Below are 16,743 nucleotides of genomic sequence, written 5' to 3'. Positions count from 1 at the left end.
TCACGTCTCCAAGGTTTGAGCTGTCTGCATTCTGAACACTACAGTAATTCCAAATTACCCTAACAGAAGAGTCACGGGGACTTTGATGGTATATTTACTTAAACTTCCAATAATTTTAATTTTGAACAGGAAAAAAGTAGATGACTCGCAGAGTTCTAACGGATCATTAATTTATTAATAGTAAGAATTTTATAGATAGGAAAATAGGTTCAAACGTTATGGAAGCATAACAGAATTATCATTTGATCATTTAAGTGAGACACTACCAGGTGTTGGAGATTACACACACTTCACTTGTCACTGGGGCTCAGAGGACTTCAGATTTATATCAGTGCAACAAAACAGTGACAGAGAAAAAGGCACCCGATGCTCAGGACCTAATATTAGAGGTGCCGAAACATTTGCATCCTGCTAGAATGTCCCCAAGCATTTATTCCACAAGATTCCTTAGTTTTTCAGAGAACTGTATCAAGCAAAAATGACTTTGCAAAAATGACTTTACCAAAATTATAGAAGATTTGGGGTTCATGATGTGTGGTGCTGTTCTGACAATGGGGTAAATACTATAAAATCACAAAATGGAGCTTTTATCTAAGACAAATACTCTCTAGATTGTAAACAGATTTTTGTGGATTTGTCTTTTATAGTGTGTCTTCTCCGTGTGACCATCTCCCCTCAGTGTAACCATCTCCCCCTCAGTGTGACCATCTCTCCTCAGTGTGACCATCTCCCCTCAGTGTGACTATCTCCCCCCCTCAGTGTGACCATCTCCCCTCAGTGTGACCATGTCCCCTCAGTGTGACTATCTCCCCCCCTCAGTGTGACCATCTCCCCTTTTCAGTATGATCGTCTAGTGCCAACACTTGTTATTTCCTTTTTCTTTTTACGATAACCATTCTAGTGGGTGGGAAGTGGTATCTCATTGTAGTTCTGATTTGCATTTCCCTAATGATTAATGATATAAATCTTTCCATGAGAAATTGTTTCACTTCTAGATTATCGATTTTATTCCATTGACCTATATATCTGTCCTTATGCAAGTACCATGCTGTCCTGGTTACTGCTGAATTATAGTAAGTTTTCAAATTGCAAAGTGTAAGTCCTTCAACTTTTTTTATTTCCAAGTTTGTTTTGGCTATTTGGAGTCTCTTGCATTTCCTATGAATTTTTCCATTTCTGCAAAAGATGCCATTGGGATTTTTCTAGGATTGCATTAAATGTATACATGGCTTTGCGGAATGCTGCCATTTTAACTATATTAAGTCTTCAATTCATGAACACAAACGTCTTTCCATTTATTTAGTTCTGCTTTAATTTCTTTCAGAAATGTTTTGAGGTTTTCAGTGTACAAATCTTACACCTCCTGTTTAAATTTATTCCCAAGTATTTTATTCTTTTTGATGCTATTGTACATAGAATTGTTTTCTTAATTCTACCTTTGGATTATTCATTGCTAATGTAGACAATGACGATTGTGTGTTGATGTTGTATCCTGTAGCTTTGCTGAATTCATTTATTAGCTCTAGTGTTTTGTAGCTTCTTTCCGATTTTCTACATATACGATCATAGTATCTCAGAAAATGGTTTTACTTCTTCCTTTCCAATGTGGATGCCTTTTGATTCTTTTTCCTGCCTAATTGCTCTGGCTAGAATTTCCAGTACAATGTTGAATGTAAATGGTGAAAGCAGGCATCCTTGTCTTGTTCCAGATCCCAGAGCTAAAGCTTTCAGTCTTTCACTGAGTGTGATATTAGCTGGAGGTTTTTCATAAATACCCTTTATCAGGTTGAGGCAGTTCCCTTTTATTCCTAAGATTTTTAGTGTGTGTGTTTTACCATGAAAGAATGTATGATTTAGTCAAATGTTTTTTTCTGTATCAATGGAGATGACAGCATTTTTTCTCCCTTCATTCTGTTAATGTGGTATATTACACTGATTGATTTTTATATGGTGAACCACTCTTACATTCCTGGAGTAAATCTCAGTTGGCCATGGTGTATAATCCTTTTGATATACTGTTGGATTTAGTTGGCTAGTATTCTGTTGAAGATTTTTAGGTCTAAATTCATAAGGGCTATTGGTCTGTAGTTCTCTTCCCTTTTGATGTATTTGGCTTTGGTATCAGGGTAATGCTGGCCTCAAAGAATGGGCTGGAAAGTATTCCTCTCTCTTCATTTTTTTTGAGAAGTTAGAGAAGGATTACTGTTAATTCTTCTTTAAATGTTTGGTAGAATTTGCCATCTGGTCTTGAGCTTTTCTCTGTCATGAAGTTTTTGATTGCTGAGTTGATACCTTCACTTATTATAGGTCTGTTGAGATTTTTTTAAATTTCTTTTGCATCAGTTTTGTAGTTTGTATGTTCCTAGAAGTTAGTCCATTTCATCCAGGTTATCTATCTAGTTGGTTGGCATACAGTTATTCACAGTATTCTCTTATAATCCTTTGTTTTTTCTGTAAGATCAGTGGAAATGTTCCCACTTTCACTTTTTTTTTTTCTTTAAGAGAGGGAGAGGGAAAAGGACAATCTTAAGCAGGCCCCATGCCCAGAGTGGAGCACAACTCGGGACTCAATCTCATAACCCTGAGATCTTGACCTGAGCTGAAATCGAGAGTCAGACACTCAACTGACTGGAGTCACCCAGGCACCCCTCCCACTTTCATTTCTGATTTTAGTAATTAGAGTCTTTATCCTTAGTCTAGCTAAAGGCTTGTTAATTTTGTTGATCTTTTCAAAGAACTATCTTTTGGTTTCACCAGTTTTCTCTGTTGGTTTTCTACTCCCTCTTTCATTAATCTCTACTCTAATTTTTATAATTTCCTTCCTTCTGCTAGCATGGGGTTTAGTTAGGTTTCCTTGAAGCATAAAATTAGGTTAGTGATTTGAGATATTTCCTTTTTACAACTCTGGGCATTCACAGCTACGAATTTCCCTCTGAAAACTGCTTTAGCTGTATCCCATTACTTTCGGTATGTTGTGGTTTTGTTTTCATTTGTTTCTAAGCATTTCTAATATCTCATTGACTTCTTTAAAATCAAAGAAGTTGCTTAAGAGTCTGTTTTTAATTTCCACAATTTTGTGAAATTTTTTCCTTCTTTTTTGATTTCTAGTTTTATTCCATTGCAGTTGGAGAATATACTTTGTATGATTTAATCTTTTAAAATTTATTGACACTTGCTTTGTGGCCCAACATATGGCCTCTCTTGCAGAATGTTCCGTATATGCTTAAGAACAATGTTCATTCTGCTGTTGTTGAGTAGAGTGTTTTGTGTTTATCTGTTAGGTCTATTTGGTTTATAGAGTGTTAAGTCCCCTATTTCCTTATTGATCTTCTATCTGGTTGTACTATCCATTATTGAAAGTGTGATATTGAATTCCCCAGGTCTTATTTTAATAATAATTTTTTATTATATTATGTTAGTCACCATACAGTACATCCTTAGTTTTTGAGGTAGTGTTCCATGATTCATTATTTGCATATAACACCCAGTGCTCCATGCAATATGTGCCCTCCTTAATACCCATCACCAGCCTATCCTAATCCCCCACCCCTCTCCCCTCTGAAGCCCTCAGTTTGTTTCCCAGAGTCCATAGTCTCTCGTGGTTCATTCCCCCTTCTGTTTACTGCCCCCTTCAATCTTCCCTTCCTTCTCCTGCTGATCTCCCTGCTATTTGTTATGTTCCATAAATGAGTGAAACCATATGATAATTGGCTTTCTCTGCTTGACTTATTTCACTTAGCATAATCTCCTCCAGTCCCGTCCATGTTGCTGCAAATGTTGGGTAATCATTCTTTTTGATGGTTGAGTAATATTCCATTGTGTATATGAACCACATCTTCTTAGTCCATTCATCTGTTGAAGGGCATCTGGGCTCCTTCCACAATTTAGCTATTGTGGACAAAGCTGCTATGAACATTGGCGTGCATATGACCCTTCTCTTCACTACGTCTGTATCATAGGGTAGCTCCATTTTTAACTTTTTAAAGGACCTCTACACTGTTTTCCAAAGTGGCTGTACCAACTTGCATTCCCACCAACAGTGTAAGAGGGATCCCCTTTCTCCACATCCTCTCCAACATTTGTTGCTTCCTGCCTTGTCAATTTTTACCATTCTAACTGGCGTAAGTTGGTATCTCAAGGTGGTTTTGATTTGAATTTCCCTGATGGCTAATGATTTTGAACATTTTTTCATGTGTCTGTTAGCCATTTATATGTCTTCATTAGAAAAGAGTCTGTTCATATCTTCTGCCCATTTTGATTTGATTATTTGTTTCACATGTATTGAGTTTGAGAAGTTGTTTGTAGATCTTGGATACCACTCTTTTATCTGTAGTGTCATTTGCAAATTTCTTCTCCCATTCCGTGGGCTGCCTCTTAGTTTTTTTTGACTGTTTCCTTGGCTGTACAGAAGATTTTATCTTGATGAAGTCCCACAAGTTCTTTTTTTCTTTTGTTTCTCTTGCCTTTGGAGTTGTGTCATGAAAAAAGTTGCCATGGCCGATGTCAAAGAGGTTACAGCCTGTGTTCTCCTCTAGGATTTTGATGGATTCCTGTCTCACATTGAAGTCTTTCATCCATTTGGAGTTTATCTTTGTGTATGGTGTGAGAGAGTGGTCAAGTTTCATTCTTCTGCATGTAGCTGTCCAATTTTCCCAGCACCATTTATTGAAGAGACTGCCTTTTTTCCACTGGATGTTTTTTCCTGCTTTATCAAAGATTAGTTGCCCATAGAGCCGAGGGTCCATTTCTGGGTTCTCTATTCTGTTCCATTGGTCTGTATGTCTGTTTTTGTGCCAGTACCATGCTGCCTTTGTGATCACAGCCCAGGTCTTATTTTAGAACCATTTCTTCTTTCAGTTCTATCAACTTTTGCTTTATAGGTAGTGGGGTCTTGTTGTTAGGTGCATATATGTTTATAGTTGTTATCTTTTTGAAGAACATAACTATACATAATTTCACTTCGGTCAATGATGCTTTGGCTTAAATCCCAGCTAAATGCAGTTCCAGTGGATTTATAATCTGTTCCTCTTTACTTCCATGAAAGGATGTGTAAAGTCTTACAATGAGCTTGTTTTAAAAATAAATGATACATGAATTTGAGATGGCTTATAATAACAGTCAAAGATAATAGTCTTTTATTTCTTTCTCTTCATGTGGAGGGAGAGCTATGGGATATCATAGTTAATGGGATTGGACTGCTGTACTTTCCTAAAGACAACTGGAAAGTGAAATGAAATGGGTGACATCATCTCAATATTTGAGAAAAAGAACTACCATTATTCTTTAGTGAAGGCTATCCCCTTTATTTTCCTATTGCCAGACTCTTAAATGAACTCCTGAGTACCTGCTTATACAAGTACTGTTTCCACTGCCAGCCGGTCTCCAACACCGTTACTTGTGGGGGCTGGCACTTACTGGGAGCTGTTCTTCTGTGCCATTTACTTGCACACATTCCCTCTTCACCCCTCCCACAGCTCTCTGAGATGGGAACAGGTGGTCCCTGCCCCGCAGGGATCTAAGTTAGAGGCAGACACCACTGTGTGTTCCACCTCTTCCTGCAGCCTTGCCTACTTGACAGATGTAAATGCACAAAGCAGAGCAAGCCCCCAGTGGAGGCTTTTCTTCCAGAGGTTTCACTTTCTGGAAATCTAGAAAAGCCACAAGAATGGTGAAGGAGCCCTTAGTGTGTCTTCCACAAATGTTCGTGGTCCCTTCAGGTCTACTAAAAGGGCCTGTTTTCCATGGTGACTTCACACACAATGAACTGACCCAGAGCAAATGTCTGTTCATGGATAAAAGGTTGAGAGTGTCTTGGTGAGGGCCATGCAAAGCGACTATTTGGTAGTTTACTTGGAAGGGTAAGAGGAAAGCCTCCCTTTTAAGCTTGGCACCTAAAACCCCATGGTTCTGTACAAAATATTAACTGAGGAGCTTGATTCTGGGGTTTAGAAGGATTTAAGCACAGAGTTTTGATGGGATAACTAGAAAATGAATGAGTCTTTACTATGGTGCAGTAATGAGCTGCAGAATACATTTTGAGAGGAAGAGTGGGCCCTAAGGAGTTGAGTGAAATGCAGTAAGCACCAAGCTTACAACTCGAGCTCATGTTTCAACCTAAACTGACTCACTCCCGCTTTTAGAATGAACTGCAGGGCCCTGTTTGACTGTAGCATTTAATTCAAGTATGAGTGGCATTAGCAGTGGATGACCTTTGCATGGTCACAGTCCCCTCTGCCTCCCTCATGTACCTTTACCTGCCTGGTTCCTATCTGTGGATTCTAAAGACAAATGAGTTTGGTTTACATTTTAAACCTATTTTTCCCAATCTGAATCTGTTTTGGATTAGTAAAATTATTTCAATTTCCAATCTTGGACCCCAGGCATAAAACTGGAAAGGGGGCAGGCAATGAAGAGAAGGTACCAAGCCATGCAGTTTAGTCCATATGGCTCAGTGCCTATGTTCCTGGCTTCAGAGTGAGAGATCCTTGAATTTGAAGCTTGCTGGCCACAGACTAGCCGTGTAATCCATGGCAGGTCCTTTAAAATCTTTCGGCTTTAGCCTCTCCTCATTGGTAAAGTCAAAACTATGACAGTAGTGTGTCCTGAATGGCTCTTGTTATGGTTAAGCGAGATGGTGCGTGTTGTAGGGACTCCACACATGACCTGTATCTGTGCTGCCCAGCATGGCAGCCCACACCACGGGAACCTTCGAGGGGCATGGGTGCTGTCAAGTGGAAGTGATAACAGAGTCGCAGGACTTGACCATTTAGACAGTAAAACACAGTGAAAGTAAGCTGTGCCCCAGCCCTTGTCTGAGTAGAGCAAGGGAGAATCTAGGATGGATATCTGACCACTTTTTGAGCATAGATGCTAACGTTCCACAGCTCCGGTAAGGACTCTAGTGTTGAATGAAAGAATTTAATTTAAAGTTTCACAAACATTTCCCGATTCACACTGCAGAGTCAAATTTCTTGCGGAGCATGGAGACTTTGGGAAATGTAGCCTAACTTCCAGTTAATTCTCTATCACTTTGAGAAAGAAGTTTTGGTTCTTAAAGGGGTGTGTTTGGACATCTTATGTCTTCCCTTTACATTTTTATAACAACACACGCGTGCATACACACACACACACACACACGCGTGCGCACACACATGTTTAGGGAATGGCTGGCAAGTATGAGCAGACGCTAAAGGGATGCAGTGTTCATTCTTGAGAATAAGTGGCTAAAACTCAGATCCAGTTTCCAGTGGACACTGCCTGTTAGCTGATAATGGAAATACAGTTATGTGTAAAAAGGAAAAAGAAATCTGCTTGTCGCAAAAGGATTTAAATAATCCACTTTCCTCAAATTATCACTGTGTTCGGATACTCCATAGCCTGTTTATAGGAAGTCTAGTTGGTTAAAAGTAAAACCAAAAGGGGGAATGTAGAGAAAAGTCTAAATGATCAACGACTATAAACAGCTTGTAATTTCCAAGGAATAACTCACATATCTATTAATCACTCTTACCTCCTTGGAGGTCAAGATCTGGCGTAACTCTTTCCTTAGATCAATAAAACGATCGTGAAAGAGGGCCATGCACCATGGCTCCATGAAGTAGCTAGGGAGGAAAGAAAAGATTCAGTTAGCTGGAAACCCTCTCATTACCACTAATAAAGTATTTACCTGCTTTTTTGCCTTTATAAATTACAGTTCTGGCCCCTTTGCAATCGTTTGCTCATAAAATGCCTCGTGGAACAGCCTGGCCAATCAATTTTTTAAATGGATGTTCCTGATGTAAGGCCAGGTTCCATAATTACATTTAAAGTGGTTTAATTCAGAGCTGGGGCAAGACCCAGTGAAGAATCCTGATTTTATCAGAATTTAAAAGCCTGAAGACTTGTAAAGAACGGTGTCTCCATTATCTGCCCTCATTTGAGAAAAACAGATTGCAGGATTAACTGAACTGCTACATAAACAAATTACATTTGGGTAGACAATAACACAAACGTTGTGCATCATTAAGGTTTCTGGATTAATAATGACCAGAAAAACAGGCCACCTCGGTGTTCGGCATGGTCTCCGTACAATTGCACTGATGCTTAATTGAATCTCTTTTTAGGAGAGCAGCTCTTTTGGTGTTTATATTGGTTAACTCTTCACTGAAAACTGTTTGAATAAATGCTTTCTTACACAGAGAACAATAAGGCCCTCATTATTTCCAGGTGATCTCACTGAAAACCTGATGCATTCTTGGAGGACCAAGAACATTTATTGGTATTTTAACTCTTATTTTATTTTAATGCCAAGTGTCTAGAAACTGGAAACATCACTTCTTCGGCACAGGGGACACGCGGATCATGTGGTTTCACTGTTTTCTCCCGTTACTGCTGATGCGTGCCATGTGTGTGCCCAGGGGAAGAAAAAACTGGTGTCCACGTGCTGACGAGCACCTTCTGATTTCCCAGACTTAAAGTTAATTCTTAGAGAAGGAGGTGACGAGTCCCAGCGACCTCTGAAGCCTTAAAGGACAAGTATAATGACAAGAGTCTGTGCTACACTCAGCATGGCACTCAGCTTTATCAGTTATTCCCTATCACCTATTTGCTTCACCAGAGTATGACCGAATTTCATGCTAAATTAATTCCTTTGTTGTGATCCGTTCAACTATTAATCCCACTAATACTTACTGAACATTCATTATGTGCCCAGCACTGTTCTGGGTGCAGGGGAAACAGTAGGAACCAAAACAGACACGCATCCTGCCCGTGAAGCTGATATTCAAGTGGTAAATAAGTAAATATACAGCGCATTGGATAATGAGAACTGCTTAGGGGAAAAACACAAGCCAGGCAACGATGGGGGAGGCCAAAGGAAGGCTCAGGGAGTAAAGAACTGAGGGGAGGGAGAGAGGGAGCCACCTAGAGATCTGGGGGAAGAGCCTTCCTGAGAGAGGGAACAGCAGGTGCAAAGGCCTGGAGGCAGGAGTGTGTGCGCCGAGCACTCAGGGAGGCGGAGTGGAGAGAAGAGGGGAAGCGGGAGAGCTCAGCAAGGGGACGGGTGGGCAGGGTGCTCTTAGAGGCAGGGCTGTAGAGGACAGTAGCTCCTCCCTTATCCGCAACTTCGCTTTCTGTGGTTTCAGTTACCCCGCGGTCAACTGCAGTCAGGAAACAGGTGATACCCTTCCTGACGTATCAGCAGAAGGTCAGTAGTAGCCTCACACTATGTCGCAATGCCTGCATCATTCACCTTGTTTCACCTCGTCCTGTGGGCATCTCCCATCCTCACAAGATAATGTACATAAGGACGAGTGCGATGAGGTATTTTGACAGAGACCACATGCACATACCTCTTATTAAGTATATGGCTATAATTGTTCTATATTCTCATTAGTCATTGTTGTTAATCTCTTACTGTGCCTTGTTTATAAATGAAACTTCATTGTAGGTATGTATGCGCAGAAAAAACCCGTACATACACGGCTCAGTTCTACCCGTGGTTTTAGGCATCCACTGGGGGTCTTGGAAGATACTTCCCTCAGGTAAGGAGGGACCACTGGAATCACTCCATGGCCATCTAACGCAGCCTCTGCAAGCAACAGGCATCTCATAGGTCTTCACAAATGAGTGGATGCACATGGCACTGTGTACATTCTACACTGCCTGGCCCTGATCGGTCTGTCGTTAGAGTCAAGTTCTGCTAAATAAACAGGTGACAAAACTCTGCAAAGTGCCCCAAGACGGGCAGTATTATGAAAAAGGGAGCCTCAATGGGAAGAGAGGGAAAGCCGTAGGTGAAACCAGGGTCTCAGGGTGGTCTCGCTAAGCCCCGCCGCAAACAAGCCTGAGGAAGTTCCCACCCTCTTGGTTTCAGCCATGTCCTTCTAGGTGCCACAATCTCAGTCTGTCTTCCTCGCCCCAGCATGGCCCTGCTCCCAAACCCCAGGTACGGTTCCAGGTTCAGGCAGTCTTCACTCCCTGCCCTCCCCGTCGTCTGCTTCACAGAGGGATCTCTGGGGAAACCCCACTTCCCGAAGGTCACGGCCTGCCCACCGTCCCTTAGCCCCCGTCCACAAAGCCGAATGCTGATGGCTGGAGAAACAAGTGACCCTTAATCTTCTGAAAATATAGTTGCTAAACCCCTCTGCACAGTGCCTGGAGGGGTGGAGGGCGGATGGGGGGGGGAGCATGAAGAGGGAGTTGGATGTTTTTGTAATTTTTTTCTTTTGCTGCCTTTGAAACTCTCCACGCCTCTCCCACCAGTGCCCAGCCGAAAGGGCACCTGAGTATTTGATCACCTGTATTCTCATCACAGTACCCTGAACGGCTTGCACACCAGTGATCTGGGAGTCCTGAAATCTTATTTCTCTCACACTTCCTACCATTGTCTCCTGTGGGAAAACATTTTGGGACTCTCGTCCAGAAGGTGACAATCTCTGAGCAAACTATTTGTTGCCTACATTCCCGGAATTCATCTGTGGCAGCCATTTTTACTTACAAAAGAGAAAGGTTTCTAGAACTCTATTTGGCTTTGCTTTCTCTCTCTTTTTTTTTTCTTAAGATTTTATTTATCCATTTGACAGAGAGAGAGACAGCCAGCGAGAGAGGGAACACAAGCAGGGGGAGTGGGAGAGGAAGAAGCAGGTTCATAGCAGAAGAGCCTGATGCGGGGCTCGATCCCAGATCGCTGGGATCACACCCTGAGCCGAAGGCAGATGCTTAACCGCTGTGCCACCCAGGCGCCCCTTTGCTTTCTCTCTTGAGAAAGAACTCCTGGGTTCCATTAAAGCAAAGTGTAGTAATGAAAAGAGACACCCTAGAAGCCAAACCGGCAGGCTGACTTCCGAAGGCTCCTTCTCGGTTTTAGTGCAGCTTCAGTGGCCGCCCCTAGGAGCGACTGAAACCAGGGTCATGAAATGCTAAGGCTCCCACAGCGGGGGGGTGGGGGGTGGAGAGCTGGTGCACCAGCAAGAGGAGTGTGTGGGCACCTGCCCTGCCTGGAAACCAGCTTCTGCACACCTGTCTGCAACATCAGATTGCTCACAGCCTGATCAAGCTAAAACGCATACAATGACACCCTTTGCTGGGGTAAAATGATTTCAGACTCCAGTGAATCCCTGAACAGAAGTCCCACTGGAAGGTCATCCATTCTTTTTTTTTTTTTTAAGATTTTATTTATTTATTTGAGAGAGAGAGAGCATGCGCTCGAGCAGGGGAGAGAGAGGCAGAGGAAGAAGCAGATTTCCTGCTGAGCAGGGAGCTGGACGCAGGACTCGATCACAGGACGCTGAGATCATGAAAGGTCATCTATTCTGATTGCAACTCTGATCAAATGGCATGTAGAACAGAATGGAATTTAGGAAGAAAATGACTAGCAAATAATCTACAGTTTCCAAGATGCCCTCCGTCTGCTCTGTTTAAATTAGGATTCAGGTCAGGCTCTTGAGTGGGCAGATAATTAGCAACAACTCCACTGTCAGATGAAGTAGCTGCTATTTTGTAGGGCAGGCGTTAGAAATAAGGTGTTTTAGTGGGGAAAAGGACGGGGTCCCTTTGATGAAGAGGAAAAAAATGTACTCAAAAATCTACCCAGAGAAGAATCTCATTTGCAGGGTTCTTCCCCAGTTCTTACAGAAACTGCTTGTTCTGGGGCACCTGGGTGGCACAGCGGTTAAGCGTCTGCCTTCGGCTCAGGGCGTGATCCCGGCGTTATGGGATCGAGCCCCACATCAGGCTCCTCCACTACGAGCCTGCTTCTTCCTCTCCCACTCCCCCTGCTTGTGTTCCCTCTCTCGCTGGCTGTCTCTATCTCTGTCGAATAAATAAATAAAATCTTAAAAAAAAAAAAAAAAAGAAACTGCTTGTTCTGGTAGGGATGACCTCAGAGCAGCCACTACGATGAGGACACCCATCCCTTTGTTCATGCTCTGGGTGGTGGTCCTTGGTCATTTACCATTCAAAGCCCCAAGTAGCTCTGTCCCTGTCTGTAAGTTACTTCCCCAGTCCCCAGACCTTGTTTGCTTCTGGCACATTAACTTTTTAAAATTAATACATTTTCTTTTTAGAGCAGATTTAGGTGTACAGAAAAAAGGGGAGCGGAAATACAGAGTTCCCATACATTGGCTCCTACCCTCAGTTTCTCCTATTAACCCCTTGCACATTTGTTCCAATTTGTTCTAATCAATGAACCAGTATGGATACATTGTTCTTAACTGAAGTCGATAGGTTACACTGAGGTTCATTTTTCTATCGTGTTGCACATTCTGTGGGTTTGACAAATGCATCGTGTCATGTAGCCGCCACTGCGGTGTCGTATGGAGAGTTTCACTGCCCTAAAAAGCCCCTGTGCTCTGTCTACTCATCCCTCCCTCCCTCTGAACCACGGGCAAAGTAACATTTTAGGAAATTGACTTGTAGAGAAAATGGGGCCGTGTAACAATTTTACAAAAATTTTTAATAACCCTATATTCCAGTATTTCCATCTGAAATAGAGCCATATTCTCCTGCTACAGAACACAAGGCCCTCAAACTTGCCAGCCGCCCCTCAGACCAACAGCTATGTGGCTTGAGTTTTCTAAAGTGCTGGATGTGGGCATCAGCTTGGAGGAAAGCTATTTGGATATCTATTTTCTATAATGTGTAGGGGGCTATACTTCTTAGGGGAAATTTTTAAATGTAGGCATTATAATCTACTTGCTAAAAATCCATGTGCCCTGTGACCAGACCAAACCAAGCACATGTGTAAAGCTGCAGTGAGGTTTGTTCACCGCGAATTTCCGAACCTGATTTGTCGTGGTTGAAGGATGCTGAGAATGTTAATTTGCACACCCTAGTCAGACAAGAGTGTCCCAGGTGGGCAAAAGCATCCCAATGGCCGGCAATCTGATTACTGATTCGTTCCAGCAGGTGCTAATGTTTTTATTCAAAGAAGGCCAATTCAATCCCATTATGGAAAAGAATGAAATGGGTGCGCATTATGTTTCTTCTTCCATCTCCTGTGGGAAGGACAACGCCAACCCTAATGACAGGGGTACCCAGCTGATCACTTCCTACACTGACCCCTTCAGCTGCATGGGGGCTGGAAAGCCATGGTCAGCTCCCTCTCCACACTGGCCTTGGGCTGCAGAACTTCTGGGCATCCCTCCTCTGCACGCTGGGGGTGGGGAGGGGGAGCTCAAGGCGAGTAGGGGTGGGGAACTGACAGGCAGCTTGAGGGCACACTCTCAGAGTCTCTTTCTAGCTCAGGCTTCTTCCCACTCCAGACTGCACCTCAATTGCCCGATGCTTCCTTTGTTGCCTCTTCTCTGTGGAGGGTCTAAGATTCTCACTCCCTCCAGCCCCCTCCAGATACCTCCCACTCTGGCCTTCCTGCCTGATGGGCTCTGTGCCATTTCTGCAGCCCAGAGCAGCCTTTTCCAAGCCTGCGTCTTCCCTAGTACTGTCCAACGCTTGAGCCCAACACAAGCCTCCTTCTGGAAACTAATTCCTGGCCTAAGGGCTTCCACTCACTTTCTCTGTGCCATTTTTGCTGCCTGGGGTAGTTCTGACCTTACAGGAAAGCTAACCTGGCACTCGTCCCTTTCTCTTACTCACTGTGGGCTCTGGGTCCCCACAGCATCTGGCACAGACTGGTCCCTAGGAGACGGAGGGAGGAGGTGGGGCCCAAGCTCCTGAAGACACCTGCAGGTGAGAGCAGGGGTCCGACTCAGGCTGCCCTCCCTCCTCTCCCTGGAGAGCCTCTGCACCTGCTCCTAGGACCCCGTTTAGGTAAGAGGAGGTTTAGGGTGGCACAGATCCCTGTGGGCTTCCTTTAAACCATCCTAAATACATGGCAGACTTCATTATTAAAATTAGAAAAGCTCTGAATGTAACCAAACTCATTTTGCAACTGATAAGAACACTCTGAGTCAAACCAACCCAATCTCCTTTTGATAGAAAGTTGTTAGAAGTTTTGCTTTATGAAAAGATGTAGGTCTAATGTTCTCCCCATAAACTGAAGCAATTCTACAGTTTGGTTTCTTTCCTTCTCCACAGAAAGAAGAGGAACATCTGGAGTCCTTGCCAAGGCTGTGGTCAGGTCGGCACTGGCCGCCCCAAGTGCTGTGGATACTCAGCATTAGTGATAAGCTTTTGGGAAACTTATATTTCCATGAATATTAAATGTTTTTGACAGAGAGTGAGCAAGAGCGAGTGGCGGGAAGGGGCAGAGGGAGAGAGAGAATCTCAAGCAGACTCCATGCTTCAGCGCAGAGCTGGATGTGGGGCTTGATCCCACGAGGCTGAGATCATGACCCAAGCCAAAATCAAGAGTCACCTGCTTAACTGACTGAGCCACACAGGCGCCCCCAATACTGAATTTTTAAAAACAAGAAAATATTAACTTCTTCCCCAATTTATGTTCAAAAAGGGAAGACTAACCAGAGCCACTAGGTAACCTTCATAGCTGGCTGCCTAGAAATCTTCAGGAGAGAATGTTGGGTAAGAACATGGCAGCAATGTGACCTCTTGGTGGCTGTGTGGCTTTGGGTGTTAATATCACACAAATCATTTCCACACACAGATCTAGCCGTGAGAAATAGTTTACACAAACGCTCCAGGGCCCAAACAGAAGACACCACTGTCTCTATTCAGTCTGCCAATGGCTGGCCTGGGTTCTTTGGGGGGGACTTAAATTCTCCATCACTTTTGCAAGTGATACACTTTTCTCAGAATTTCCGGGGAATGTTGACTTGTGGAACTCAATTAACCATTCCTGGTCAATATGGCCCAATCATTAAGCAATTGATCAGACTTCTCCAGAGCTCATCCTCATCTGGTCAATCAGCCAATTTTATCGACAAAATCATACAAGCTTGGTGGGGGTCTGGTAACTAGCTGAGCCATTGGCCACACCAAATGCTGAGAAAAGGACCCCACAAGACAGGCTGGAGGAAGCCGAATTCGCTGACCTTAGGAAAAAGGCCCATGTGTCTAAGGGAAAAGAATACAGTGGGTAAAGGGTGTCTTCTTTCAAGTCCTGGATCTTAGCTGGCAGGCAGGGAGGAAAGTAGAGTTGCCAAAGAGCTAGGCTGCACTCCCTGCCCTCAGACGTGCAAGGTGAAATGGCACAACTAAGCAATAGTTAGAAAAAAGGAGGCAGGTGGGCAGAGAAGAAACACATAACTTTCTTTCTTTCTTTCTTTTTTTAAATGAAAATTGTTCTAATTTTATCCTGGAGTGATAATAGTTTTCGCTTTTAGACTCCTCAAGAGGATCTCCAGCTGCCATCCACACCTGCACAGAGGTTTGCTCAAGCCGGAAACTCACCTAACAGTTAACAGTTGCCTTTTCTCTCGGTGGAAAACAGCACTGGGGGGGAGGAGGAGTGCTGCAGGCTTTCCTGAGAGAATGAAGTTCTTACCGTCCAAGTCCTTTCTCATACCGACAGCATCTTAGATTCAAGGCGGAGGATAGACAGTTGCCACAATGCCTGGTTGTAGGTCATGCCCACAGTGAATCTCAGCCTTGTGGTAGCGTGGGCTGGAGCATTGGCTTGTGGGGCTTGTCTTTCCCATTTACAGTCCAAGAATGCATGAAGTGACAGATGTCAGGGTATATCATTGAGGCTGCACCCAGACACCCAGGGGCTAGGCATGACCTACAGACGGGGCTGCTTTGGACTGAACAACATTTGGAAATTTGACTTGGGGCGTTTCCTTAAAAAATCATATTTGGTAATGCTGGGTCCTCATAATTATGCAGCAGCAATCAGCTCAATTGATGCGCCCTGTGGCTCATCACGGTCTTTACCAGCCAGGCTGGTATCAGTGCACACCTGTGGGCCAAAGAAGGCATGTGGGTGTGCAAAGCCTGGTGAAAGGGTCTGGGTGAGATGAAGGCAGGTTTGTAAACATGTTTTTGGAAGCCATCTGCCCCATGTCTCCTTCTCCCTGCTGGTATAGATGCTAAGAAAACATGTTATGTCCTGGCTTCCTTTTTTCTTCCTTCCATCCATCCATCCATCCATCCATCCAACCATCCATCCATTAATCCATCCATCCACCTACCTAGCCACCCACCCACCCATCCATTCATCCCTCCACCCACCTAGCCATCCATCCATCCATCCATCCATCCATCCATCCATCCATCCAACAAGTCCAATGAAGCTTTTCAAAACCGTTTATTTCTAGCACCTGTTTTCGTCTAGTTCTCTGTTCTCTGCTGGCTCAACCACCCCTCACTGACTACTCATTTCTTCCCCACTGTGCTCCCATGAGGACTTTACCCTCTTTTCTCTGTCATCTGTATCTTCTAGGGCTCCTGACTTCTATGGCTACAAAGTGGCAAGGAAGGGGTCATTCTTTGCCATTAATCAATCACAGCCAGACATTTTTCGGGCATCAAGAGAACCACCATGCAAATGTGGTCCCTGCCCCAGAAGCACACCCTGCAGGGATGGGGGCGGGGAGGGTAGTGTCAGGGAAACTGAGGTGGGTGCAGGCCACGGAAGGGCACATTATGGGAAGGAAAGCCTGGAGGGGGGCTCAGCAGGATGAAACTGCTGTCTGCTTGCCCTCAGGTCTTTGTCACTGCATTTCTAATTTCACCTCTCTTTGGCTGGTGTTTGCCAACCTTCAGTCACTTGGAAACCCATCAGTTTTTCATGGACATTATGTATTACTTCAAAAATTTTCTTTAGATTGATTAGCCTTAAAAAAAAAAACAGAAATAACTACTTCTGCCTTGTCCTAAGCCATGATATCTGCGAAATCATGGATTTGA

The 16,743-nt window shown here is 43.7% G+C and overlaps 1 protein-coding gene across 1 annotated transcript in view; it reads right to left on the bottom strand.

The window, feature by feature from the left end:
• CFAP61 (cilia and flagella associated protein 61) overlaps positions 1-16,743 on the bottom strand; it is a 285,814-nt gene that overhangs the window by 1,672 nt on the left and 267,399 nt on the right. Inside the window, exon 25 of the mRNA XM_057312694.1 lies at positions 7,511-7,601. Within this exon, the coding sequence (XP_057168677.1) occupies positions 7,511-7,601 (91 nt within the window). The remainder of the gene's footprint in view (positions 1-7,510; positions 7,602-16,743) is intronic.

Source organism: Ursus arctos, unplaced genomic scaffold (assembly GCF_023065955.2).
Source record: "Ursus arctos isolate Adak ecotype North America unplaced genomic scaffold, UrsArc2.0 scaffold_16, whole genome shotgun sequence".
Classification (NCBI taxonomy): Eukaryota; Metazoa; Chordata; class Mammalia; order Carnivora; family Ursidae; genus Ursus; species Ursus arctos.
This window is presented reverse-complemented; position numbering and strand designations above follow the sequence as displayed.